General features: G+C 39.3%; 3 protein-coding genes and 2 non-coding genes across 5 annotated transcripts; 4 read left to right on the top strand and 1 right to left on the bottom strand.

The window, feature by feature from the left end:
- The first annotated feature begins 181 nt into the window (after nt 1-181).
- On the top strand, nt 182-10,053 carry dars2 (aspartyl-tRNA synthetase 2, mitochondrial). The gene is made up of 17 exons (XM_069685064.1): nt 182-606; nt 1,211-1,310; nt 2,459-2,525; nt 2,650-2,751; nt 3,579-3,674; nt 3,784-3,907; nt 4,046-4,092; nt 4,353-4,459; nt 5,451-5,520; nt 5,934-6,113; nt 7,622-7,729; nt 7,844-7,906; nt 8,178-8,330; nt 8,457-8,675; nt 8,764-8,874; nt 8,963-9,038; nt 9,276-10,053. Exons 1-17 carry the CDS (start codon nt 432-434, stop codon nt 9,458-9,460), a joined length of 1,983 nt encoding a protein of 660 aa, XP_069541165.1. The 5' UTR covers nt 182-431; the 3' UTR covers nt 9,461-10,053.
- Nucleotides 10,054-11,591: 1,538 nt separating this feature from the next.
- bpnt2 (3'(2'), 5'-bisphosphate nucleotidase 2) lies at nt 11,592-23,122 on the top strand. Its single transcript, XM_069685497.1, has 8 exons — nt 11,592-12,216; nt 13,171-13,243; nt 13,834-13,980; nt 15,145-15,301; nt 16,759-16,854; nt 17,182-17,343; nt 18,297-18,431; nt 19,296-23,122. Exons 1-8 carry the CDS (start codon nt 12,074-12,076, stop codon nt 19,436-19,438), a joined length of 1,056 nt encoding a protein of 351 aa, XP_069541598.1. The 5' UTR covers nt 11,592-12,073; the 3' UTR covers nt 19,439-23,122.
- Nucleotides 23,123-23,389: 267 nt separating this feature from the next.
- On the bottom strand, nt 23,390-25,086 carry ankrd45 (ankyrin repeat domain 45). The gene is made up of 5 exons (XM_069684776.1): nt 24,852-25,086; nt 24,455-24,622; nt 24,287-24,372; nt 23,555-23,693; nt 23,390-23,406 (listed from the first exon to the last, which is right to left on the bottom strand). Exons 1-5 carry the CDS (start codon nt 25,084-25,086, stop codon nt 23,390-23,392), a joined length of 645 nt encoding a protein of 214 aa, XP_069540877.1.
- An 826-nt stretch (nt 25,087-25,912) lies between these two features.
- On the top strand, nt 25,913-25,984 carry trnaq-cug (transfer RNA glutamine (anticodon CUG)). The gene has a single exon. It is a non-coding gene; the product is annotated as a tRNA-Gln (tRNA).
- Nucleotides 25,985-26,353: 369 nt separating this feature from the next.
- Nucleotides 26,354-26,425, top strand: trnaq-cug (transfer RNA glutamine (anticodon CUG)). The gene has a single exon. It is a non-coding gene; the product is annotated as a tRNA-Gln (tRNA).
- Nucleotides 26,426-27,989: the final 1,564 nt, after the last annotated feature.

The raw sequence follows: 27,989 nt of genomic DNA, 5'->3' as shown, positions 1-27,989 counted from the left end.
GCAGATCGACTACTTTCGTCTAGAGTCAAAGATACGTCACATCCGTTTAGGTATAATCGATTCCTGCATACATGGATGTGCATTGACCTAATGCATAATTACAATGTAGGAGCCCATCCACATGAGCAAACAGTCGAGTAAGCTGCTGAGGATGTCCAAGCGGAACCAGGACCAGATGAAGTGACGGTGGAGGTTTCTCTTCCAACCAACACACACTGACCCGGTGTGTGATGTCCGGTTGTCGGTGTAAGCGCTCACATGCCAAATGATGGTAACATTACATCAGGGACTCTTCATTGTATTTGTCAGAGTAAGAGAAGCGTTCATGTGTTTCATTAAAACAGCCAGATACACTGACTGCACTCCTCGATGAGTCTGACAGAAAACGTTCATAGACTGTCACCTGGTGCTTTAGTTCGATTTCATAGAAAATGGCAACAAGAAGCAGGTATCTGCTTCAGAGAGTGTTCGCTGGATTCAGAGCTCACACTGTCTGCTGTCAGAGTTCTGCTTTGACCTCGTGTCAAGGACGCCTGCTGTGGAAACCTCAAGTCAGACAGCTGAGCTGCTCACACAGACTGAGCAGGTCTGGTTCTCCAACCACAGGTACTTTTAACGAGAGACTGATCATGGGACTGTGTGGTTATAGTTTAATTATTGACTGTTGCTAACTCTGGTAATTCCCATAATCGTCCAGGCTGTGCACAAGTTAAACAAAGATTGACTTTCTGGTTATGTGACACGAAAACTAATGTTAAAGAATAATTAATAATTAGTTTGAGCCTTAATCCAGTATTGCATCCACCTAAAGTCTCAGTTGACAGAGACTGCTCCATGTCACTTATATTACATTTTTGTGTTTATAAAAGATGTATAAACACGATAAGTGTCGTTTATATAAATTACAGATGTCCATAGTCAAACGTTTCTGAAAGTGTGAAGGAGTCTAACAAGGGCTAAATTCATAACAATATAAAATTATTACAATTTCTATGCAAAATTACATGAAATAATCATCCACTGAAAGCTCTACATTCATACACAAGACTAGTAGCAACACTTTTTTTTTAGTAATTATTCGATATAACAGTTTGCTTGGAATCAGTCAGTTAAACAATATAAGTTTGTGAAGGACCATATGGCCATATAATCACAACAATTTCAGTTATCTTCACAGTTGATATAATTATAATATTAATTGTGTTTCCAGGTCCCAGCAGTCTGTCCTTCAGGAGTCACACCTGTGGAGAACTCAGATCCGATCATGTGGGAGAGAAAGTCTCTCTGTGTGGCTGGGTCCAATATCTCAGGTATTGTGCACTGTATTTTGTTACCTCTGTTTACTTACTGAGGTCCATGCATTCATATCCTGTTAAGGGTTGCGGGGGGCTGGAGCCGATACTGTCATTGGGCGAGTGGCGGTGTACACCCTGGGCCAGGTCTCCAGTCAATCACAGGGCTTGACTTACTGACATGCAACAAACAGTTACACTGAAGACATTAAAATAAGTTTGAAATACTATGTAAGACTTTGCCTTTAAACAAATGTGGCTCAGCAAGAGGTAACAGTTTGACCAGGCTGTCTACAGCTGTCATGGTCGCTCTATGAAGCTGTGTCAAGACATAGCAGAGTGTTGAGCTAAATGCTGACATCAGCATGCTTATATGCTCACAGGGACAAAGCTAATATGCTGATGTTAAGCAGGCAGGTGTAATGTTTTTCATGTACCATGATGATACTACCACCTTAGTTTAAGATATACTTTACAGTCCCCTTGGGGAATTTTCTTTTGCAGTTGCAGTTAGAATAACACAAAAGTCACAGTTCAGGATGTTAGCAGGCTGCCTGGAAATTTGCATTAAACTGAAAGGGCAGCAGAGGCTGATGAAGGACGCAGGTATTTGGACATAAACCAAAGTTTCAATATTGACCTGATGATGGTGCTAGACAAAAAGTCAAAGGATCACCAATGTTAGTGGAATATGAATGTCTGAGGCAAATGGCAATGCATTCAATTGTTGTTGAGATATTTTAGTACTTTAGCTTCTTTATTTTAGTGTTGGTCAATTTGGTGGGCAGGCTGTGAGACAGAGATTGTCCTTCCTAGCGCCTAACCTGGCTAAACTTCACTGCCTGAACCTCCTGTGTGAGATGTTTACAGCATGTACAAGAATTTAGCCTGTCAGTCAAGCCTCATGTTAAAATGATTTGAATTGTAATGTTGGTCTGTCCAGGTTTTCTCTACACCTTCTGTGATCTCTTTGATTTAATTGTCAAACATAACGTGTGTATGAAGAGAAGAGACCATGTATAGTTACAATTATAGATTTCAAATTCCAAATTTCAATCAATTAATTAAAGGATTATCTTAATATTGACCTGCTGGTTGTTTGTGGGGAGCAGGGCCCATGGCGTCTCATACAGTACAGTATTTTAACAACATTTCAACTCTACCAGGCAAGACCTGTTTGTCATCCTGCGAGATTTCAGCGGCTTGGCACAAGTAGTAATTCCTCAGGAAGAAGTAAGGATGACATTGTTCAAAAAACAATTATCATAACGGAGAATAATAAAGCTTTTAATAAAGATCCCAGCACAGAAAAGAGCAAAATATTAACTTAAGACTTTGTCTGTTTTTCTGCTTCAAGTCTGCCAGTAATTTGAAAACAGTGCTGTGTGATCTCACAGTCGAGTCTGTCGTCAAGGTTACAGGAAGAGTCAGACGACGACCAGAGGGACAGGAGAACAAGGTTTGTGTACATTTGTGTGTAACAATAAATCATGAATAGCAATATGTCTGTGAAGGTTCTCAGTCATCCAGGTCATGGTAATTCATAAAGCTTAATCAAAAAGGCATCTGTTGCCTTTTACTAAACTAAACTTAAAAAAGGAGGGGGCTTGGTTAACATGCAGTTGCACAGTCCATTCACACACGACTGTTGTGCCTTATTGTTTTATTTTAATGCAATACAGTTGAACAAATATTTAGTCAACCCTAAAAAGTGGAATGGAAGATTTTAGATAAGTTAATGTTTTATTTATTTGTTTTAATGACTTTACAGCTCCATGATTAAATGGCAAACAAACTGTATGTTGAATCACAACTTTTTAGCTTTCTGTCTTTGATAACTGTAAGAATTATTTTCTATTGCTGTCCAGCAGAGAGCAGCATGGACCTGCCAAAACATACAAAGCACTGTCTATAGTTTGCATGAAGAGTAGTAGAAATTTAGGTTGTTGTTTTGTGCGCAGTCTAGTGTAAAATCCTGGTAATTTTCTGACCTCCCCATAAACACCAGGTAGTTTGGAAGATGCTGTAGAGTTAAGGAGGACTATTGTGCCACCTGGGAAAAAAACAAGAATCCTTAAGGCTATATTGGAGAGTACAGAAGGAATTAATGTCATAAATAATTTTATTAAACACCTTCAAACCCATCATGAAATGAATCATGTAATTCTTGTACTATAATTTAAAAATTCACCAGTTTTATGATCTGCAACAATGAAAACTGAAATATTTAAATCAGTATTTTCTCGACCGCTCCATCCTCTCACTCTGCTGTGTCTGCACCAACAGGCGATGCCGACAGGACAAATAGAAATCCTGGCTGAGAGCGTGGAGGTTTTTAATGTGTGCCAGAAGTTGCCTTTTGAAATTAAAGACTTTGTCAAAGTAAGTTGCGTATGTTAAACGTGTGCGTAATATTTTACAAATGCTCATGCAGTTGATATTAATGATGAGAATGATGAATGATTGTGTTTTTATTTGTGTCATGGTTCAGAAATCTGAGCCTTTGCGGATGCAGTATCGTTACCTGGACCTGAGGTCCTCTCAGATGCAGCAGAACCTCAGACTGAGATCTCAGCTGGTGATGAAGATGAGAGAATACCTCTGTAATGTGCACGGTAAAGAGAGCAAGACTATTTCCTCCCATCAATACATCTTTTCCATTGGCTGAATGGAGATTTTCCTGACCTGGGAAACACCCTGAACGTACAGTCCTGTAGGCTGAGGCCTTTTTTAAACTGTCTTCTCATTTCCAGGTTTTGTTGATGTAGAAACTCCAACCTTGTTTAAAAGAACACCGGGGGTAAGAGGATCATTTAAGCTTTTATGACTTCAGCTACACAGATCAAATCAAATTCAGGTTTTTTATATAAGTCAGTTTGTCAGAGTCACATGTGTTAAAGGGTGGTGTACTCAATTCGGAACAAAACTCGCACATGCTATCAAAACACTTCTGGTATCTAATATTAGCAAGGATAAATTGTAATGTAGCAGTTTAGAACAACTACGATGTACCGACACTTGTTCGATGACTGGACTTTGTTGATTTCTTTTTTGTTTCAGGGAGCCAAAGAGTTTGTGGTTCCGTCCAGAGAGCCGGGCCGCTTTTACTCTCTACCTCAGAGTCCACAGCAGTTTAAACAGCTTCTGATGGTGGCTGGTATAGACAGGTAAAAAATCAAATACAGACACGCACATCCCTTAGTGGGTGCTGGATCCAAAACATCAAGTATATCAAAAAAAGGTCCCATATGGGAGCTTCCTGGTGTGCAGATCTTGTTATATTTTTTATATTTTTTTGGTATAGACAGGTAAGCACAGAATTGAGCAAAGGGAAACTAAACGTTTTTCCAGCAGTAGTCGGCCGTTTTCCTTTTTTCTTCTGTGTTCGGGTACGATGATCGCCACATATATGTCACTCATCACACTTAAGTAGACTTTTTAGTTGTTAATTCAAAGGATAAAAAGGATTTGGTTTTGAATGTGCAGATAGTAGCATCTCAAATTTAGATTTCCATTATAATACATATCATATTTGAAAATAATGGTACAATGTCAAACGTTGACGACCAGAAATGTTCTGAACACAGAAAAATAAGAAAATACAGGTAGACAGCAGAGTCTCTGCCAATACAACTGATGACTAAGAGAGATTATTTTGTGTTTGTCAATACATTTTTTTTGTTTTTTCTTGATCAATTAATCATTTTTGATGCTTTTATTTTGTAAGCAGCATGTTAATGTTGGAGATATTTGTTAATCGTACATACATCATTATCAATGTTAAATCTTACTCTGCACTGCAACGTCTAAAGTTACAATAGATCAGATAAATGTAGTGGTGTTAAAAATAAGTGTATATAAAGTAATATAAAAGGATTTACTAACTTACTTTATATCGCTAAGAGATATGCATGATTGATGAACACTCACAACCACAGAAGTATGCATTGCAAAGACAGGATAAAGAGGGGACATTTAGACGACTAACAGCAACAGTAATGTAATGTTTCAGACACAGTCTGTGTCTCTGGATAGGTTCGCACTGCAGTTGAAAGCGGCCTCACACTTCAGAGAGTCTTATGTTTTATTGTTCTGATTCATAACTAAAAACCAAGCTGTATGTAATGGTCAACAGCCTTTGTCCTTCCTCTGCGTCAGGTACTTCCAGATGGCCCGGTGCTATCGAGATGAAGGCTCCAAACCAGACCGGCAGCCAGAGTTCACCCAGGTAAGGAGCTTATGTTCTGTGGCTGTGGATGCTTCTATCCGTCCTCTGATCATTCATATCCTTGTAATCAGTGGGAACACAAATCTTCAAATCTGGTCCAGGAAGTAAGACTTTTTTTTGACAAGGAAACTTGGTAAATATTTTCCATCCCTGAATCCAAGAACAGTAACCATCAGACCATATGGGAATATGTGCCATTATGTGACATGGTCTGGATGTCTGTTCTCCGATGTTGAGCTCCCTATTATTCTCCAATTTCAGAAAAACAACACAAATTCTTTTGTATTGGGTTCCCCTTTGTGTGAATTTTGGTGTTGACTTGAACAAATCTTCCTCCTGGACATTAAAAAAACGTTAGTTTAAAATCCCACTACGTGTTCTCTAAACGCTTCTGCTCTCCATATCTCTCACAGGTTGACATAGAAATGTCTTTTGTGGACCAGACAGGTATTATGTCTCTAGTGGAGGGTTTGATTGAGTACTCCTGGCCCGCAGAGAAAGGTCCTGTTCAGGTTCCTTTTCAAACCATGACTTATGAAGAGGCCATGAGGGACTACGGTGTGGACAAGCCTGATACCAGATTCAGTATGAAGGTAACATTTGCTTATTAATATTAACTTCTTTCACTTTTTCAAAAGTTTGATTAAACTCACAAAAGATTGGTCTTTTTTAATTAAGGTGTCATAAAACTTGCCCAAACCAAGCCTAAATTCCCCCTAAACAGCAGGGGTCTGTATCGCTGAGCAAGTTCATCTTAGTCTGCCTCTCCTTGGTTTTCCTGATTCAATGAGCCGACTGATTCCTGATAACCAATATCCCAGAGCTGCTTATCAACTAGCTCTGTTATGTCTGTTTTTTCCAACTTTTAATTGCTATTAAGTTGCAGCTGTAATTACTAATATTTATGTTTCAGTGTGGTAAACTATCCTTCAGTTTGTTAGAAGCAACCTACCGTGAGTCTTAAGAACCTGGAACAAAAAATGATTCTACTGACCTGTACTAAAGCAATATCACTAGAGAGGGAGTGATGTTGTGCTGAATATCATCAGGGCTGTGATTCTGAACCTGGACCTTTTGTTGCCAAGCAACCCAAACATTCTCCTGCACTCTGTGTCGACAGGTCACCACAGATCAGCTGTTTTTTTTATCACGGGCATTTATCTGTGTGTTTTTATTTATCATCAACCAGTGAAATATAATACACAAAGTCTGCTGTAACGTTAATTAAAAGTGTTCATAACACCTGGCTGAGGCGGAGTGATACACAGAGTGAAAAGTCCCAGTGATGTTGTTCTCCATATTGCCACTCATGAAATGCCTCTTGTCCAATCAGATTACTTGGTCAGAGCTGTTTGCTCTTCATTACTGGAAACTGTGTAATAAAGTCTGTAGCTTTCAACCTGTCAGGATCCTGTAGGAACATTGACTCCATGTGTCTGGTGTGCTGACTGCTTGTGGATTTGGATCTGATCCTCTGAAGTTAAAGGTGTCCTGTGGAGTCTTCTTATAATCAAACAATATACATTCGATTTTAAGCACCAAAACTTTTTTTTACACATTTTCTTCCCTATTGAACATTTTCACATGTATGTGTGCACAAGATAAATAATACGGAGACACATCTAAAAAGAAACAGCTTGACATCTAACCTTTAACCTTAACAATGGATTACCAGGGTGATCTACCATGGTTAAAAGTCAGTAAACTATGTGACACAGGAAAGCCTGACTCGAGCCCAACGATAGCCGGCTTACCCAATGATCTCAATTTGTGTTGCAGGTTTAGTGGTTTATTAGTATCACATTTTCCAGTAAAACGTCACAAAAGTAGCAATTTTGTTACAAAATTTAGCCTACTGTGGTTCTTCAGCTTCCTCTTTCTCACCTTAGATTCGCTCTCGAGCCAATTTATGTGAATAATCTTGGAAAAACATTAAAACTAAACCAAACTCTGTGTCCAGGACAGCCACCGAAGACCAACATTGCTGTTAAAGCCAGAAAACATTGTTATCATCTCTGTGCTCAAGCGGGCGTGAACGTGTCTGTGACCAGCACATCTCTTTCTCAATCCTCGCCTTCTTCTTATCTGTTTGTCTGTCCAGCTGATTGACCTCAGTGAGATGTTCCTATCTACAAACATTGAATTCCTCCGATCAGCTCTCAGCCAACCAGGTGGCTCTGTTCAGGCCATCTGTGTTCCCAGTGGAGCGGTGAGGACATAACTGTTTCCTGTTGAAAGAAATTCACCACAGCATTCTGTTCATACATAAGGTTGACCCCTTCACATGTGTAAAATTATATTTTCCTCTCGTGTTTGACGGCAGAAAATATTCACAGGGAAAGATCTGGAAAACCTGAAACAAACGACAAAGACTCAGTTTGGCCAGGTAGGTTTATGTGTGCTCTTTTTCTCACCCTATTTTGGCGTCTAGTTTTGTCTTTGGACTGCGTTTAGATTTGTGACGTCAGCACATGTTATGTCAGTTTCTTGTTTGTGTGTGAGTGTGTGTAACAGACATTGTTTGATTTTCACATGACTGCAAGGAATGAATACAACATGTGTTTGTGTGTGTGAGTAGATTGAGGATCCTCTTAGCTGCATGATTGTGTTTACAAAATGTCACTGCAATCCAACCATCTTTTTTGTTTCATCCAAAGGAGCTCAGCGTGGTGCTGGTCAGAGCAGACGGGACACTGAAGTCTTCCCTTAAAAAGCTGCTGTCTGTCTCAGCCACAGAAGAGCTGCTGCAGAGGACTGCAGCCAAACCAGGAGACCTGCTGCTGATTGCAGCCGGTTCCCTCCACACTGTGGTAAGAGAAATCAAACGTAGATCAGGTTAGACTGAGGAAGAGGAAAAGATGTTCATTACAGCAAACTGAATAGAATGTGTACATATATGTTAATTTCTCTTCTGTCCTTCCATCTTGTCCTCTCAGCGGCCATTGCTGGGTCATCTTCGCCTTCAGTGTGCACAGCTCCTGGAGTCTCTTGGTGCTTCAGTCCGCGACCCCTCGGCCTTCCACTTCCTGTGGGTTGTAGACTTCCCTCTTTTCTTGCCCAAAGAAGAGGAGCCAGAGCAGCTGGAGTCAGCCCATCATCCATTTACTGCTCCACTGCCAGAGGACACACAGTTACTCTACACAGAGCCACACAAGGTAGGCATGAAGATTAATTCAACATCTGTGTAACCATTTTTGTCCATTCATGAAGAAACAATCATACGTCATGTTCTGTCATTGCCAGGTACGTGGTCAGCACTACGACCTGGTGCTGAATGGTTGTGAGATAGGAGGAGGCTCCATTCGCATCCACAAGGCCTCAGAACAGCTTCATGTCCTGAAGAATGTCCTCAAGGTTGTGCACCGTTTATTTCGCCAATGTTTAGCCTACATTTTGAATAATGTGGAATAAATTGTTGACCATGACTGTTTTTCTGCTGCAGGAGGATCCTGGTCTTCTCTCTCACCTGCTGGAGGCTCTGGATTCAGGAGCACCACCACATGGAGGCATCGCTCTGGGTAAGGTGAACTCAACCACAACGTACTTAAGTAATCACTGAGCGGAGACATAAAAGTATTTAGTTTACATATTTGTTTGTGTTTTAATTGGCATGCTCACTTTAGCAAATGTGTTTACCTCCGCACTTACCTGGGTCATATAGAGTCTAGGCCAAAAAACGGTGTCAGTATTCTGTCAGGAACTGCAGACAGGAGGTATTCATTAACAAGTTTTGTTACTGTTTAATTCTTTTCAAGGTTTGGATCGGCTGGTCTCCATCATGGTCGGGTCTCCCAGCATCCGTGATGTCATTGCCTTCCCCAAGTCTTTCCGGGGTCACGACCTCATGAGCTGCGCCCCTGATTTTGTATCTGATGAGGAGTTAAAGTCTTACCACATCTCTGTCAAATGGCCTACTGAACGAGGAGGAGAGGGGCAGTGATGCATCAAAAAAAGAAGGGATGAAGATACAGCCGAGGAAGGGATGATGCCTCTGTAACTTAGACGACAGAGGAAAGAGCGTGAGGAAGAGGAGGCAGTTAAGCAGAGAACCAGCAGGCAGTGGAAAGCTGTAATCGTCCAACTGGCTGGCAGATATGTGGAGGAGGAGAGAAAAAGAGGAGGAGGTGATGTTGTGGCTGCATCTCGATGCTGTTGCTGTGAAATGGGAAGAAAAAGGACGATAGAAAACAGCCACAGCATATCGTATTGAAATCTGAAGCAGAATCTGACACAAAGCGGAAATCCTCCTACCGATTCTAACTAATAACTAATGAACAATTATGTTGCTTTAAAAATCCTGAGCCTCTTTCATCATATGATAATTTCTCAATAACAGAACCTTTTCTAGAAATGATTAACTAGTAGTCCAAACATTGTTTCAGAGTGTGTTCTGCTTCGATAAATCTGGTGAAACACTTCGAACCTGTAATTTGTTAGGCTGCAGAACAATGTTCAGCCCACTGGATTACACTGTCTCAATTACAAGCACTAAAAAGCTGTGTTGTTTTCTGTACATAAAAGTTTTTGTGACCATGTTTTTTTTAATCATTTTTGAGTAACCTATATTTGATGGGACGGTTCACCAAAATGCTTGAAAAACCTTTTTTTTTTACCTTCCTTCAGTGTTCTAATCAGACAGCTGACAAATAAAAAAGCACACAATGTGACATAAGAAGTGATTCATGAACAAGCAATAACATTCCTTATGCCTCTCATTCATTCAGGTTATTTCTTCATTTTCTTTCTGTGGTTTTGGCTTAAAAGATTATGACTCCACACAGTGTTAATTTGCCATCAACTAAAGCTATGGTGTCTTTCTCAAAAAATTCAAAAGAAGAATGTGTGCCACTAGCAACACAATACTTCTGGTTCTGCTGCATTAATTTGGATCTTTTACAAACACTGTCCGTCATATGTCTGGCAGTTTGTAGACGGAGTAGATTAGCTGCTTTTTAAAGGAAATTGTGCTGGTGATGTTTTTCTGACCCTGTAATCTAACACAATGATGTCAACGTTTTGCCCCTGCACAAAGTCAGAACCTTACAAATATAGGAATGTGGAATCGTTTTCAAACAGTAGTTTGAAACCATAATCTGAAGAACATCTTGTACTCCTACCATATGGCTGACTTATAATGGATAGTTTAAAAACGGATCCTATCAGTGCAGTTGGGAGTGTTTGGGTGTTTGGCTAATGAAGCCTTGATCCACTTGACTCAAGCAGAGCAGGGGAGCTGGATGAAGAGGTCTTCTAATTTCACAAATATTCCACATTTTTATAATTTCTCAAACTTGTACACTGAAGCAGCCTCACTTTAGGACATCTATAAGACCTCACCAAGTTCCCTCTGGAGTTTTTGTCTAATATGCAGTCGTAAAACGCCTGTAAACTGACTTATTGGTGTATTGCGGTGTTCCCCTTTTGAAACCTGTTTTCATAATTAGTCAAGTCAACTTTTCACCCAAGTTATGATTAAATTGCAATTTATTATTACTTTACTACAGTAGAGGTATCCCTAAACTACCTGCAGGATGTTAGAGACAGTAGTAATGTGGGTCAGTTGTGGAGTTCCTGGAGCTTAGGTAACAGCTATCCTGATCTCTTCTGTCATATGGTAATAGAAATCATAAGTCTGTTTTCAGTCAGTTGAGTATTGTCACAATAGTCTGATTTATCTCTTTTTTTACTACAAGAAATAGGCTTTTTTTTGCAGTAAGGAAAACTAAGAAATAAGTGGGGTCCACTGTGATCACTTTCTTCTTTTTTCACTTTAAGCTCAAAGAATTCCCTTTTATGTCAACAATACTTTTGGCTTGTTTGTTATGAATGCACACTTTTTATATCTACATGGCAAGAACAGTAACTGTATATAAAAACTGTTTTTACTTTAAACATATTTTTGGTGTGTGTATAAAACATAGACTGTCATTGGTATAAAAGGTATGTAAAAAAAAAAAAAATAATAAAAAAATAGACGAATACAAAAACAACCAATCCAAAGGGATGACGTAAGCAGTGATAACCCGGAAGAGAAGTAGGTAGCCTGTGACCTTTGCTGTGTACGTAACGTTAGGGAGGAAAAATGACTGAACAGAGATGTGATTGTTCCGCTTTGCCTTCGACACCAGTAAACACTTGGCTTGCTCCAACGAGTTAACAGCGAAAACGACAAGAGACAAACTATCCAGCTTTCATGATGTCTTTACAAACAGAAACGACAGTCGGTTATTCGATGGACGTCGCATGATGCTAAACGGCTTGCCAGCTGAAATAAATTAGCCCTTGTGTCGGTTCTGTGACTGCTTCAGTGTATAAGTCTCTCTTCTGATTGCTTCATGACAGTCGACGTATTTACTTGAAAACTAATTGCCGGGTGTGAAACAGCCGGTTCGCTTATTGTGTTAGAGCTGTTCGGTGGCGTAACAGCCACGTCAGCTAACGGTAGCTTTATAACCATATATCTGTTCTCCGTTATCTTGCGAGCGTTTTTGCACTTTCTTTGGTTTTGTTTTCTAATTATATAACAAAAACGTACAGGGTATTATTGGCAGAAATGGCTCCGATGGGCATCCGACTGTCTCCCCTCGGTGTGGGGGTGTTCTGCCTCCTTGGAGTCGGTGTCATCTATCACCTGTATTCAGGAGTCATCTCCAGCCACCTGGCTGCGTTCAGATCGGACTCTGCTCTCACCACCAGGTCAGACTCTTCTCTTGTTACCATTCATAATATAACGTAAGTAATATACATAAGTATTTTCTCAATTTATGTACAGTTACTGTATATGCAAGGCAGTGCTTGACTTGTAAGCTTAACACCAGTCCTCACCAGTTCCTTGTCTCAGTGTGTATGAAGCCAGTGCTCGATTGAAGATAAGTTTTATAACCGAATAATTTGACTACATGCTGGTTTTCAGGCAGGTCATTACCTAGCACTTACTGTTGAGATTGTGGCAGATACCTGTCTAGGTAGGGTCATTTCATTGTATGAATTTTTAGACACAACATCCGGTTGATTTTGGCATTTTAATACGAATCGACAGTAGACAACTCGTGTCTTTCATTAAGGTCGAGTTTTGTTCCTGACTGCAGCCCAAGTTTATGTCTCTCATGAAACTACTGTCATTTATTAAATGTGGTGGGTCACCCAAGTAATGTCGCTGCTAACTTCCTATGGGTGTTGAACCTCCAAACCTTTATAGTACAGACTGATCTGTGTCCGTATCATAAAGTATTGAAGACTTTTAAGTGCCCAAATAAGGCAATGAATGTCTGCTTAATTTAGGTAAAGTTCTTGTATAGCTGTAGTTGAGAGATTCACCTTTATCGTACATAGAAATGGTGTTTGAAAAACGATACCAGCAACACTGCTGTCCCTAAGGCATTACCATTATCTGGCTTCCAGTGATCTGTGGGGTAAACCTGAAGCTTTTCAATTGTCTTGCATAACAATGTTGTGACTGTAAGATAGCGAAAATAAGCAAAAAAGAGAGACATAGAAAGATTAATTTCTTGACTTCCAGGGACTTTCTGAAACTTGCTTTCTCATTAACCCAGAGCTGTTTAGCTTGACATAGTTTCACCAGGTCTGGTGTGAACAGTCAGTCCTGTTTTTAGGCAAACAAATGATTGTTGTCTCTCTTTATCTCTGCAGACAACGGAGAACAGTGGATCTGAGGGACCTGCTGGCTGTCTCAGTTGAGGCTGCAGTACTCGGTGGCAAAGAGGTAAAACACACAGCTCAGTGAACACATGTTAAGCAGGCTTTATATTGTAGGCATTTATCCAAAACCATTATCACACTATTAAGTAGTTAGATAGCTTGTAATAGCTTTTTGAGTTGTATTATCTTGTTTGATCATGGTTTTTAAATTGGAGGTTTTGTCATACCTGACGGTGGTCAGTGATTTTTTATTTTTCTAATCACTCTTTGGGCCTTTCTCATTTTTTTAATACTTGGTTTACCCAGACAAGATGAAGAATGAATGTATAATGTTTTTGTCCGGAGGATAATATGCAATTTTCTTTGTCCCAACTTTCTGTTGATAAGTTCAAAGTTTTAATTAAATCTGTTTTTAAAGTTATTGGATACATTGTGGCATCACTGTAGTAAAAGGTTAATTTGAATCCCTTATAGAATAATTACCATTCATGTGTCATTTAATAATTGATGATAGTAATATTTAAATGAATTAATTAATATTTAATATTATATTGAGTATTGTTTGGAAAAAAAACCCAGGTGTGTATTTGTGCACATCTAGGGCCCTTAAATGGTGTCAGCGTGTGGGATGTCAGTTGTTTTTTTCCTCCCTAGGTGAAGACGGTGCGAGATGAAAACAACCTGAAGGAGACGTCGAAGGGCAAGACGAGGGAGGGAGCCAGTGAGCCTCTGACTATGGGAGACATTCAGTCACACAGAAAAATGTTTAACCTCCTACGGAACACATTCCCTGAAATCACGGTGAGCCCATCCACTCACAGAGTACAAACTTAAGTGATGTTACAGACTCCCAGTTCTTGTTTGTTTGATGTGGAATGAAGGATCTCAAAGATGACCAGTTCCACTCATGTTAGACTGTAAAATCACAAACTGGAAACTACGATGAACAAGCAACTAGGCTTGTCATGATGACCACTTTTGTTCCATGACATATTGCCTAGGCCTGCACTTTTTTTTGTTTCAGCATTGACATTGCAAGAGTGCCAGACATGGATGTCAAGCAACAACCAAGCTGCTTGATTCAAAAGGGAAACTCTCAGCGTTGACATTTTCCATGATAATCTACAAGAAAAGTCTGTATGATTTTAAAATTGCAGCCCTTCACTAAAGCACACAGCCAACTCATTGCTGTTCATGCCAAGTCTGCGAAATCACCTGTGTGTAAATATGCAAGCCACGTGGCTGCTGTCATAGATATTGTCCCCTTGATGCTAGAGGCATTCAGTAACTATAATACAGCTTTTGAGTATATGTTCTCTTGGTATCGCCTCATCGTGAGGTTGGAGTTTGAGCTGTGGCTACATACAGTATGTGACCGTTTGTAGTCCAGGTGTGTCATTTTATTCTACTTATGTGTTAATTCTTCTGCACATAAACACCAAATCAAATTGGCAAACCTACTTGGCAAGAAACGTACAGTACAAGTGAGTTCATAGGGCTGGTCAGGGCTGCAATGTAAGAAACATTTACATCTTGCAGTATCCACTTCTATCTTACAACCTGCTGACCCGTAAATAATTTGTTGCTTGAGTTTTTACCTTGTCAGCCAAGCTGGGAAGCCTTTTTACCTTTCACCGAGCAGATTAGGTATACATCTGAAGGTCATGTGCAAAGTTAGAAGTGGTTGATTACATGTAGATAACACGGATACATACACAAGTCAGTTCATAAAGTGTTTATTCTAAAAAAGATCGCTCCAGCCGTGCTCTGTGTATTGCCATTTTTTCGTTGGCACTCTTTTTAATCAAATATGTCACACGTAATTGGGCTCTCTACTCTTTGCTTTACTGCTGCGCCCAAGTCTTATAGTGGTAGGGAAAACTCTGGTGTTTAGTTTGTCATCATGTTGGCTAAAATGTTCTATAATCAGGACTCATCATTTTGTCATCTTGTGTTGGCTTTCAGGTTAATAGTGAGGAGCATGACAACGTGGTGGATAAGGTAACCTGGAGTCATGACATCCCAGCTGACATACTAGACAAGATAGAGGCCGGCAAGGAAGTTCCTGCTGAGAGCGTCACTGTGTGGATCGACCCGCTGGATGCTACACAGGAATATACAGGTGCGTGTAACTGAAGTAAAATCATGTGTTTTTACCAGAGACTATTTAAAGACATATAAATCAACAAGTTGTCCACCTCTCACAGAGGTAAATCTTGAGCTGCTCCTCTGAAATAGCGAGCCGCTTTTCTAGAATTAGACTGAGACCTGCAAACGGTGTCAGTGAAATATTGGGCTTTAATTTTTCCTTCTCGCTTCGTCAGTTTTTAAAAGCTTTATGCCACTTAAAAATGTGTATTGTTCATAATTTCTGCCCATATTTTTTTATCTTTTACTGAAGAGAGCGATGGAAGGCTGTTTATTACGAGGTCTTATTTCATGATTTTGTGACATCACAACTAGTTTTGAAAATTAATAGATGTGATGTGAGCACTTGAAGCCTCCAGCAAACATACACTGACTGGACTTTCAAGTGAAGAAGGAGGCACTTAGTGTTCAGTTAAATTTTTCCCCCCATGATTAGATGTCATTTTAATCATTTTTAACCAGGTGCTTGAACTTTCTTGAGGACAAACTCATATCTGACACAAATAGTTTTTTATAAGGAAGAGTTTGATAGCATGCCTGGAGGTTTGGTGGCTGAGATATGTTTGTTCTTCCATTATTAAAACGTGGTGACTAAACACACGTGTCCCTTCGCTGCAACGCCATCCAAACATTCATCCAAATTAATCTCACACATCCGGGAGCGGCCCAGTTCAGCTCCTGTTTACTCTGTCTGTTTCTACGTTTTTACTGCCAAATTTGCAACGTTTCAGTGTGTATGGGAGAAACTGAGCTTTTGCAAAAGGATGACTTACCTGCCTAAGGTTAAGAAGGCCATGAAGGTTAATTAGTAAATAAAACACACATATTGGTCATTTTATCCACCCCAGGTCCTCTGAAAAAAAAAATCTTTAAAACAAAGCACATGCATATTGAGTTAAGTTGTGGCAGGTAACTGTTTGAAGTTTGAAGATGATGAAAGCACAAATAGTCTCTGGTAACCTATACAGCTTTTCCCCCAGTCAAATGGCATTCTTCTGGCCCGGTAACAAGCGTTCAGTCGTCTTGTTCTTGTCAGTGGCCCTGGGTTAACAACCACTGACTTAGAGAACCTCACTGATAGTTGTCCAAGGGTGTGGCTGAGCTCCTTGTTCATAAGTATCTATTTAATCTCCGGGAACCATGAATTAAATGTGCTCTTTCAAACGCTGCTACACTATTATTTATTCAGATTTAGAACATAAATGTTTTTAAGAACCACATTTGAAAGGTAAGTGTGACACATCATAGACCTACACCTACAGAGAAATGTCTCTCCAATGGTCTCCTTTTTCCTGTTCCCACCCATATCCTGTAACCTCTTTCCTTGCTTTCTCTCCTATCTTTTTTTTATCTTTCTTTTCAACTGGGCCCTCCCTCCTTACCTGCAATCTCTCTCTCCCTCTCTCTCTCCCTCTCTCTCTCTCTCCGTAGAGAATTTGGTGAAGTATGTGACCACAATGGTGTGTGTGGCTGTAGATGGTAAACCCGTCATTGGAGTGATACACCAGCCCTTCACCGGGTTCACTGGTAAGTTTGTGTGCATCAATATCCTTACTTACTTGTTTAACAAGATGCCTCAAACATTTTTATACTACCTTTGACAGGCGCATAATACGCCCTTTTCCCAAAAAATGTTGCATTTTTGTTGATATTAAAAAGTAATATACTTTTGATAAATAACTTAAGTAGTTTAAGTATGTGTATGGATTTTCCTTTTACTGGAAAACTGCAAACAAAGACATTTTGAGTTTCATGAGATCTATGTTTCCTGTCCTTTTTTACTTTGGTATCACACGTATGGTTCCCTCACACTAACCTTCCATTCCCTGTGTCTCCCATGTGTCTCTCCTTCAGCCTGGGCAATTGTAGGTCAGGGGTCAAATATGCGCCCGAGGTCGTCCTACAGTATCAGCCCCCCAAAGGTGATTGTATCACGTTCCCACTCCGGAAAAGTGAAAAGTTATATCCAGGATGCTTTTGGAAACAGCACAACAATGATAACAGCAGGTGGAGCAGGTGGGTAGAGATTTCTTTTCCATCTGTATATTTTGTTTAAAAGTATTGCATGCTCAGATGAAGCTAAAATTCTACATCTGAGGCTATGATCTCATGTTAAAACCATCTGTTACAGCGATACTGCCTGTTAGAAAGATGTGCAGCATTTTCAGATCTTAGACACATTTTCCTTCCAATGAATGCACAAAGAAAGAAAGAGCTGACGTGCTCACCTCAAGACTTTCGGTGCAAACGCGTTTCATTCACCTGCTGCTTTCGTCAGCGTTTCGCAAACACATGTGGGTGTGACACCTCACAATCAACGGCAGGTGACTTGCCAAAGAAGACTAAGTCAAAACCTAGTATGTGGCTGACAGGTCAATGTGCAGTTTTGTGGGTTTGAAAGCAGGTGCACGTTGCGGATGTAGGTGAGGACAGAGGACGAGCAGCGGAGGAGCTGCCCCGCCTACTCCCCGAACAAAATATTCAGAGCCGTATAGACAGAGAGTCGCTTAAGTCGAGGTCCAATATGCTCCATGATCCGCCATTGCAATGTCGCAACTCTCTCTCTCTACAGATGTGAAAGTACCGTGACAAACAAAACTTGAGTTGGCATTGCAGTGAATTGTTAGCTGTACTTGTACTGTATGTAGAGGCCCGTTTATAGAGATGAATCAGATGATGGCTGATGCATTCTGGGACTGAAATACAGCTGATGTGTAATGCCTCCTTTTATCCCCACTAGGGCTGTTTTTTTGCATGTCCCTTGCCTTAATGTTTAAATAACAAGAAGTTCAATATCAATAAATCAATAGTCTCATAAACTATTTTCAGACATTGGTGAAATTTGGCTGCATTATCTCTTGATCTGACAGAAGAGAGGTTTATGCTTCCCTAACTTTATTAATATATTACACTATAGCAATAGTGTGTCGACGAGTTACACTGAACTGATCTTGTTCTCTTTCTCTCAGGATATAAGGTCCTGTCTCTTTTGGAGATGCCTTCAAGTGAAACAGCTTCAACAGACCAGGCGGATGTTTACGTCCACATCACCTTTATTAAGAAATGGGATATCTGCGCTGGAGCAGCACTACTGAGTGCATTGGGTAATGTAAAAACCATAATATTCATCCTGCGGTTTCCTTTTATATTTCAAATTGAACTCAGATTTGTCTTCAGTTACTATCAAAAAATAATTTTTGTACGCTTATTGTGTTTAATGGATTGCATTTGAAACCCTTGAAATTTTGGTTTCATGTCCTCACGATTTAACATGTGATATTCATGAATTAATAATCAACAATCAAATTTAAAGTAGGAAAAAAATATTCTTAGGTATGACTGAAGTGTAACAAAAACTCTGCTGTGATTATAATAATCTAAAAAAGAGTCTAGACGGTCTAGCCCTGCTCTTTTTGTAAAGTGTCTTGAGATAACTTTGGTTATGATTTGGCGCTATACAAATAAAATGTGATTGATTGATTGACGCTCCACCAAAAGTGCGTAGGTGTAGGTACAGTGGACTAGCAACATAAACAAAATAACTCACACCTATCAGATTTGAGTTCAAATTTTGGGGCATTATCACATTATCCAACTAAGCCCTGACGACTTCCAACCAGTAAGAAAAATACAGACACACAATCAGAATCTCATGTACTCACTGTATTCAATCACAAAAAGAAGCTAATCAATGTCATATTTATCTGGTCCTTTAAATGCTCGTCTTTATTGATAATTAAACTAAAACACTCAATATTTTTTGCCAAATTCTGGCAGCTTTGAAGTGTTTCACAAAACAAAGATATCTTGCACGACAGATTATCCAAACTTACAGTTATGAATGAATGCAGCAGGATATCAGTTATACTTCCAAAGATATTAAAAAATACGCCCCTTTGTATTTTTACATTTTAAAGAATCCCTAATCACTGTACTGTAACACTGACATGTAATGACCATGATTGTAGGAGGCCATATGACAACCCTGAAGGGAGAGGACATCGACTACAGTTCAACACCACTGAACAAAGGTGGGCTGGTGGCCAGTGTTGGTGTGGAACATAAGGCTGTACTGGAGAGACTACCAAACTGGGACCCCGAGAAGAACTGAGAAACACAAACAGAGCCATTGGTGGTGGTAAAGGCAACATGCGGCAGACCTGTGGGGCTGCAAATGTAACAAGGCCTACATCATTTCATCATCGAGGGACACCAAACATCTGCAGTTGGATCGGTGTCACTGTCCCAGGCATGAGCAATTGAGCAGGACTGTGGGACTAACATTGCTACAATGGCTCTGAACACACACTCTCAGACGTGCATACATATTTGCAGCAAGGAAAGACGGTACATCACACGAACACTTGCCCACTGCGGCTACTGGACAACAGCCGCCTAACTGAATTCCTTCACCTTCAGACAACAGGATGAATCCAATGTGAAATTTAGCTGAGGAGCACAACACTGAACGTTACGACAAAATCACAGAATCACCTTGTCTTTCATCACCTTAAATCCCAACTGAATCACATGTTCTTCCAGTGACAACACAAGAACACGGTACACCATGTATGCTAGACAGGCACGGTATCATTAAAGTCAACATCAGCATACAGTAGCTAAGTGAGTGAAACCACCGTTTATAATCATTGGGATTAAACTCTCACAATGACAGGAAACGATAAGCTCCATCAGCCTAAACAACCAGTATATCATGCAACAAGCCTATGTCCACCAGCACCAATATAACTTCACATTTCACTCCACACTGTCTTAATGATTTTCTGTTTCGAATTTGCCATCTGAGATGACTTGACAGATCCAGGGTCTTTGTGGAGTTTTTATTGATTTGACCTTTGACAAATCAATAAAACAAATCTTTGACCTCAATTAGATAGACGAGCAAAAAACTATCCCCCTCAACTATCCCTCTCCTATTTCCTCATGTTCACCTGAAAGATTTAAAAAGCAGTCTCTACTCGGTAGGCAGATCAACGTGTGCTTACTAACACCAAAAGGTCGCCACAGTTAAAGACAAAAGGCTTAATCTATACAAAGTGTTTTCAAAAAGTTGAACTGCTAAAATTGTCAAAACAATAACATATTATTTTAAATAGAAGTAGACCAAGTTATTTCTCATTTACTAAATTACAAATTCTGCTGATCTATGTTGTTGCCAAGTAGGCAGAAAATAATGTTTAAATTAATTCAAGAGTAAATGATGAAGGGAAAAATTGGGGACAATGTTTACATATCATCTCTTGTCTGAGACACATTTTTGGCCTGTTAAACCGATGCTCACGCTTCAGTGAGGATTTGCCTTGTTTGATTTTGTCCTTACTCTAATAAGAGGTTATAAGACGAAATTATGACTCCAAGTTGTGTCTATCAAGAACAGAACCAGTTAATAACTTGTGTCTGTACACTGGCAAACTTTTGGACTTTATCTTCCTCAACACGTTGTAAATGGACGTAATGAGTTGGACTGAGCTGAAGTCATTTAACACCTTCACAGTCTCTTCCCTCCAAGAACTGTCACCTCTCCGTTACAAACAGTGCTGGTTGACTTTCTTAAAGAATAAAGAGCAGAGGATTGTGGAACCGGACTAAAGACCGGATGGCAGTATGCTGAGAACAATGTACAAAAACAAGACACACCCAATATGTACCTTCTAATAAATGACTTTAAAACAGTCTGCCAATGGGCGTCACAGAAGAAAAGGATTTGTGTATCAGTGGTGTCCTGTCATCAAGATTTTAATGGAAGTTTAAAAAAATCTACAGCATGGGAAAAGTCATGTTGAGGACTGTCTGCAATGAAGCCCACCTGAGCTGGACCGCTACGTTTCCTTCCCTTTTTCAAAATCATCTCTATGACCGAATTTTGTACTGTGCTTTATCCAAATGTATTGATACAAGAGTGACACCCTGGTACTGTTCATATTTCGTTGGAGACTGAACTGCAGACTGTGTCCAAGTGTACATGTACTTGCATGGTTTTGAATTTTGATTCATCTTTGCTCCTCTAACGTGTCTCATTCGGCTGAAAATATCACTGACTCGATCGACCTCTGTCTCTGCAGACTGCTGTCTGTCCGTCTTTTGAAACATACTTTTTCACAGCCAGTAGTTGTATTGTGTTCGACAACAAACGATGTGAAGTGGGGTTTTTCTTTTTGATGTGAAACCATGTTAAATGGTAAAAAAAAGAAAAAAAAACACCAGCAAAGTGTGAGCACTTGTCAACGTCTTAAAGAAGATAATTACAGTTGTTCTGTTTTATGTTGGGTTTATCTCAGAAGCCTTTGTATTATTGACAACCGTGTATAGATAGGTGTCTGGATGGTGTGGTAATGACATCAAAAGGGCAGCACTTGACTCAGAGAAACGGCAGGTAACGGCTTTCTGTCTCACAGCTAGGTAAAAAGGATTGCTATGCAAGGGTTATGCTGAAATAGCATTTTAATGGACAGTGACATGGGTACTACTGTTTTGCTATGATGAGTAAGACATAGAGGGAATTTATGCATCAAAGTCTGTTTATAGGTCTCTGGGAGTGCTTAAATATATGTGAACATGTCGTATAAAACCTTTTGTTTCTCAAAGGAAAGCTGTGTGAAGTCTCAAATGTCCTCAAGCGTGTTGGAGGAGCCTGATGCTCCGTGGAGTACACTTTAAATTCACTGATGTGAATCTATGGTGCAAATATTGTCGGCATTGACAACAGATTATGGTCAGGTTGTTCAAGGGGGCATAATATATTTTTATCTACACACCTGGAAACTGTTTAAAACTAATAATCACCAAATCCTTGAGCATCTAGCAACTGCAGAGTGAGCTCGGCTGCCTTTTTAAGTTAAGCTAGAGACACTTCTGTGTTCAGGGTAAGTTTTGATACAATCCACAGTAACTAGTGACATGCGGTGACAGCAAAAACAATGTTTATCCAAACTTTGAGAGGGTGAATTGTAAATTGATGAAACAGAATCTTGGCAGCTGTAAAGCCAGCAGTCCCGTGTGAGTTGTTTGAAATAATGTTGACCAGATTCCTCAAGTTCAGACGTGACTTTATGGTCCAGGGTTCAACTGCAAAAGGCTTCAGTCACAAAGCATGTTAACCAATGTCCACAAAACTGGCATGCTGATGGACTTTGTTCTGTTTGAAGGTGATATTGTCCACTTTGTTTTGGGTTATTTGTGCATGGTTCTGGTACTTGGGTCTCAACAAAAATCGACCCTTTTAGAGACCTCACATTTCCCTGGCTGAGGTAAGAAATGGCTAAAGAACATGAACTGTTTTCAATCAGTTGAAATGAAAAGTTCATTAGTCACTTTTTTAATAGCCTGTCAACTGCTGTCTTCCCCTACGTCTCTGCTTTTGTGTTGAGGCTAATGATATGGTGAAAGCTATATTTGACACACAGATTAAGAGCAGCCATGTGGTTGCACTGCCCACTCAACCTGCCTCCTATCATTGATACATGGCAGTATGCAAAGGCAATAAGGACTAGCAACATTCCCTTCAGTCCAGCAGTGACATGGCAGTACGTTTTTATTTGGCCAAACAGTCGTGTTCTTACAGATACTCCGGTGAAATAGAGAGGATAGAAAGCAATGTGAGAACTAAGATAATTGTATAAGTTATCCTGCCTTGTACCATGCTATTCTGTGGTGGTTTTGTGTGGATCAAAGGTTACTCTGAAGTGGCTGTGTGTGTGTGTGATAACCAGGTTGTTGTGCAAATGCTCTTTCATCCTGCTTCTGATGTGAATTTCCAATAAAACATCAGTGTCTATGATAGTATGGGCTACGTTTCTGTTGGTCTTATTGTTGCAGGCAGTTAACTTAAAGTACAATGGGTAGAGCATCACATTTAAATGGTACCTAAATAGAGTTTTAGCTTTGTTTATTTTTTGCCATCCTTTAAAACTTATTTCCAAATGTCTCTAGATTTCAAACTAGTTATACACTGAAAACAAATTTACCCCTTTCAGACATTTATTGGAACACTGATATTTCATTGTTTTTTTTCCTCTCTGCTTCAGACTCTTCCTGTTGTGTTTCAAGGCACCTCAGCAGCTGCAAACAGAAATAAGATGATCAAAACATGTAATTCCACACTTGGTATACCAAATCTCAGATATTTTTTTTATACTTTACATAAAACCACAAGGTGTCAAATCATTTCTTAAATCTCATGCTGCTGTACAGTCATATCAATACTTACATTCAGCTGACAGCTTGCTAAGAATAGGCTTGAGAGTGTCCTTTATGTCTTTTGTTTGAGCTATGAAGTCTGAGACTGTTGGGTTTGTGATGCTCTGAATCCAGTCGGACTTGGCAGAGCATGCAGACCTGCAGATTTTCTGCGCAGTCATGAACAGAAGAGGCAAGAGAAACACAAAAAACACCAGAGACGTGAGGACTGAAATGATTAAATGGTAGAAAAAAGTCACATTATTTCTAAACTAAGTGAAGCCACTATGTCCTCGTGCGCATGAATATTAGAAATTAAGAAGCATGTCTAAAGCCTTTATTTACATTTACAATGAGGAACTATTATTTTTTAAGGTAACATTCCAAAACATGTATATCTTAATTTGTGTTGAAGTGTTGAAGATGTTCCAGATGTTAATGAATGAATGCATAATTTTGTGGACTAATAATTCCTTAGATATTTTGTTGAAAACACCTTTAGAATGGCAAATGAAAGTTTTGTCTTTGCAGATGTCAGCTCAGTAAAGCTGAGAAAATGGCAAATGTACAGTTTAGAGTTTAGAGACAATTTGTGAAATGTCAGGTGAAAAACTGACATTCAAAGTGGTTTGCAAAGAGGACAAATCTTACACCCATGGCTTTAAACAAAATACATGGCAATGATAATTTATTTAAAATTGCTATTTAAAGTTATTTTCAGATTCAGTAAGTTGTTGAACTCTGATGTAAAGAAATGTGCTACCTTCTCCTCTTTTGTTAGATTCCTCTCTGGGTCAGCGACAAGGTCTTTAACCGAAGCTATAAATGACATCAAGTCCTGTTGAGCTTCTGCACATAGATAAACACACATTGTTAATCATTTAGAACATCATTACTTCATAGAAACTGCCATAACATCTGTTAAACACACCTGCCAGGATGAGACAGTCAGCACAGTCAGCCTTGCAGTACTTGCTGGCTAAGTCTAAAGGCTTCTGCCCTCTGAAGGTCTTGGCCTGTGTGTCAGCTCCAAGTTCAAGTAGAGTCCTCACTGTCTCCAGGTGGCCCCAACAGGCAGCAAGGTGTAGGGAGGAATAACCTGGGAGTCACAGGGAGTCTCAAACTAGAAGCCAGGCACAGGGGGCTCACATGGGAATTATTTTGGTTTGTAGATGTTCATGTTTCATAACCATTGAAAAACTCCTCACAGTGGCTTTAAAATCATTATCTACATTATGTATTAGCTCTTACCCCACTTTGTATATAATCAATATGTAAAAGAATTGGTAGTTTTACACATCACAGCAAACTCTATGACCTTCTCTTACCCCTGTCAGTCTGCTCGTTGACCTGGGCCCCATTCCTGAGCAGCTCTCGGACGATGGCGCTCCGTCCCAACATGGAGGCAGTCATCAGCACGTTCCTCCCAACCTCGTCCTTCAAACCAAACAAGCCTTTGTCCTTCGCCTCCTCTTTGACAAACTCGCGTTCAAAATGCTCCTTAATGGTTTCCAAGTCCCCAGATAACACACAATTCATGATTTCTTGCTGCAACGATGTCATTTTGCACACATGTCTTTAGCAAACTGTCGAGCACAAAGTGGAATTTACTGTCTCCATGGCAATGACATATGTTTATACAGTCTATGCTCCATGGTTACAGCGTCACCTCCTGTAAAGTGATCATTTAAACCTGTAACCTGCTTTTTGAGTTTTGTAGCCGTCGTGGAACTTAAAGCACACATGTACATTCTGTTTATATGTAACCATTATACCCCTGCGACGCTTTGTCTGTTTGGGAATTCATTTTATGAAGAAAAATAAAACCTTTTGTCATGTAGGCTGAATAGAAAACTACGACGGAGTAAAAACAAGTCCATCCACATGTGCTTTCAAATTAAAAGGATCTTTTCATGCTATCTTACCTATCTGATTCTATTGACAGTTAAATCGACATTTAGACCTAAAAGAAAACTGTATCTTCAATGCCAATATATCAACTGCTTTTATATCCCCTATAGCTTTTAAACCCCCTAACGCACATCATATTAAATATTTCACTACTTATCTTTGATAATCTTGTCAGAAATCTGCACGGATAATACCGTTAGGAAAAACACAATAGGCCTATGCCAGGTGAGTAAATCAGTTTACATTTAACCCTAAACAATGCCTCATAATAATGGTTTCACCCTCAATACTATACTGTTCTGTTATGACATTGCATTCATGTATTTTTACATTTTAATATTTTCAAAATACGTGTCCATCAATTAAATTAGCAAATAATATAAAGTAAGAAAACATTTATTTAAAATCTCTGATGGCAAGATTGCGGGAATTCCCACCCACACAAATTGTTTTTGAACGCAGCATAACCTCTCATAGGGGTTCTATGGTGTAATGGTTAGCACTCTGGACTCTGAATCCAGCGATCCGAGTTCAAATCTCGGTAGGACCTGAATTTATTGCCTTTGTTATCGGATAACTCTTGACCCCATAATATTAAAGATTTCAAATTGCATTAATCAAACCCCTAACCTCTGATTAAGTTATTGAATTTCCATGAATTCATTTGGGCTGATATTTCATGTGGTAGATTGTCAGTAAAGCAGCAGGAGATCACAGTGTCAGTGGTGACGGACAGACTGCAATGGACTGCGCTATATACAGTAAGTGCATTCAATTTACAATAGAAATGGCATATTAAACAAGTTGACAAGTTTGTTTATCCTGTTTTCTTTTTTTTTCAAACTGTTAAATGACCGTTTATTATAACCTTTGGTGTGGGCTTGGCATTAAGATGAACGCAGTGTGTGATTCTGTAAGAGGTTCCATGGTGTAATGGTTAGCACTCTGGACTCTGAATCCAGCGATCCGAGTTCAAATCTCGGTGGGACCTGATTTTGAGAAGTAGCTACTGACAGTAGGGTTATTACGTTGTCACATGGTTGAAAACATTAAATCTGAAACTTGTCGTCGATCACTTGTGGTGTTGACGGCAGACGGCTACATGATCTAACCCGGTACTCCTGTGTACTGTACTCAGCTATGGGAGTCAAATTCGAAATACAGCTAAAGCATATTGCAACTAAAAACTACAGACCTTTTCAGCTACGCTATTGATAAGTACGTGTATAATATATCACTTGAATTGCAGGTGTGTAACACTGAATAAATTGTAAATGCAATCATTTGGACAAGCATGTCAAAATGTTCCAAGTTACCTACAGTCTTCACACCTTATAACCGTCATCTGCCAAGCTTTAAGGTAGGCCTAGTTGTGAGACATTTTAAAGCAACTTTGCTGAATGTTTCCATACGCCAATGGCATAGCATGCTTATAGTGTTGTCCATACTGAGGCACCTAACTTTAGTAACTTTTTTTGTTCTTGGGTTGAATTATTTTTTCTTTCTTTTTTTTATTTAGACTTGTCTTTACTGCATTTATATACAGCTGTTCACTTAGTTTGCTCTATAGAAAATTGGTTAAGCATCACCACCAACAACATGAACACAATTTTAAACAAGTTTGAAATTTAATTGATATCGCATAACTTGACAATTAATTGCAATATTTAAAAATAAACCTTTATTGATGTTTTTTTGTACGTTCATCTTTACGGTGTATTTTCTCTCTGACACATTAGAATCAACAGAAGATTGTTTTGTTCCTTTTTGGCTGGACAGTGATATCATAGATGTAAACACTACCTGGCCTGAGAAAGGGATATTCACACATTAATTTATTTTCTTTTTTTTAACCTGGATATATCTATAAATCAAATGTTTTTATCTGCACATAATTTGGGCCCTGTAGGCTCGACAGTGGGAATTTCAATTGTTGAATAATGATCGAAGCTGAAATAATAGGGGCTACTCGACATCTAGCCTACAATCAGTTCTATTGAATAATGCGTTAAACACTTAACATTGATTGACTTGACAAAGTGAACACTCGACATTATTTTTTCCCCGTGTTTCAGAATTTAATTTTACTATACGGGTTATAGCTGTCTGAAATACTATAATTAAAAAACAATACCATAAGAAAGACTAATAAGTTGGCCCTCAGAAATAATTAAAACTCCTGTGAGGATCTTTAGGTTTGTGTTGATTTTGGTGACCCCTGTGGACAAAGTGATACCTCTTCTCTCTTTGCTGATGATATCTCTTTGTCATGTACATGTGTAAGAAGTGTTTTCTAACAAAAAATCTAATTCTGGTTTCTTATAACATTCAAATGATTCGATCGCTGTGGATCTTTGCAGTGGAAAATATAGAAAAAAAGGCTGATCTGGTATCTCAAGTTAACCACCCCCTCTGACACCTACCCTCCAGCAGTGGTAAAAATAATTTTAAAGATATAATCGATCTTGTCGCTGATGGTCTTGTTTGCTTTTGTAGCTCATATAGAGGCATCAGTATTAATTTCAGTCCGTTTGATGACCAGCTTTAATTAATCA

Source organism: Semicossyphus pulcher, unplaced genomic scaffold (genome assembly GCF_022749685.1).
Source record: "Semicossyphus pulcher isolate SPU_LCO1_2020_fin unplaced genomic scaffold, fSemPul1.0.p SCAF_7, whole genome shotgun sequence".
NCBI lineage: Eukaryota > Metazoa > Chordata > Actinopteri > Labriformes > Labridae > Semicossyphus > Semicossyphus pulcher.
Note: the sequence above shows the minus strand (reverse complement) of the source record. Positions and strands in the feature narration are given on the sequence as shown.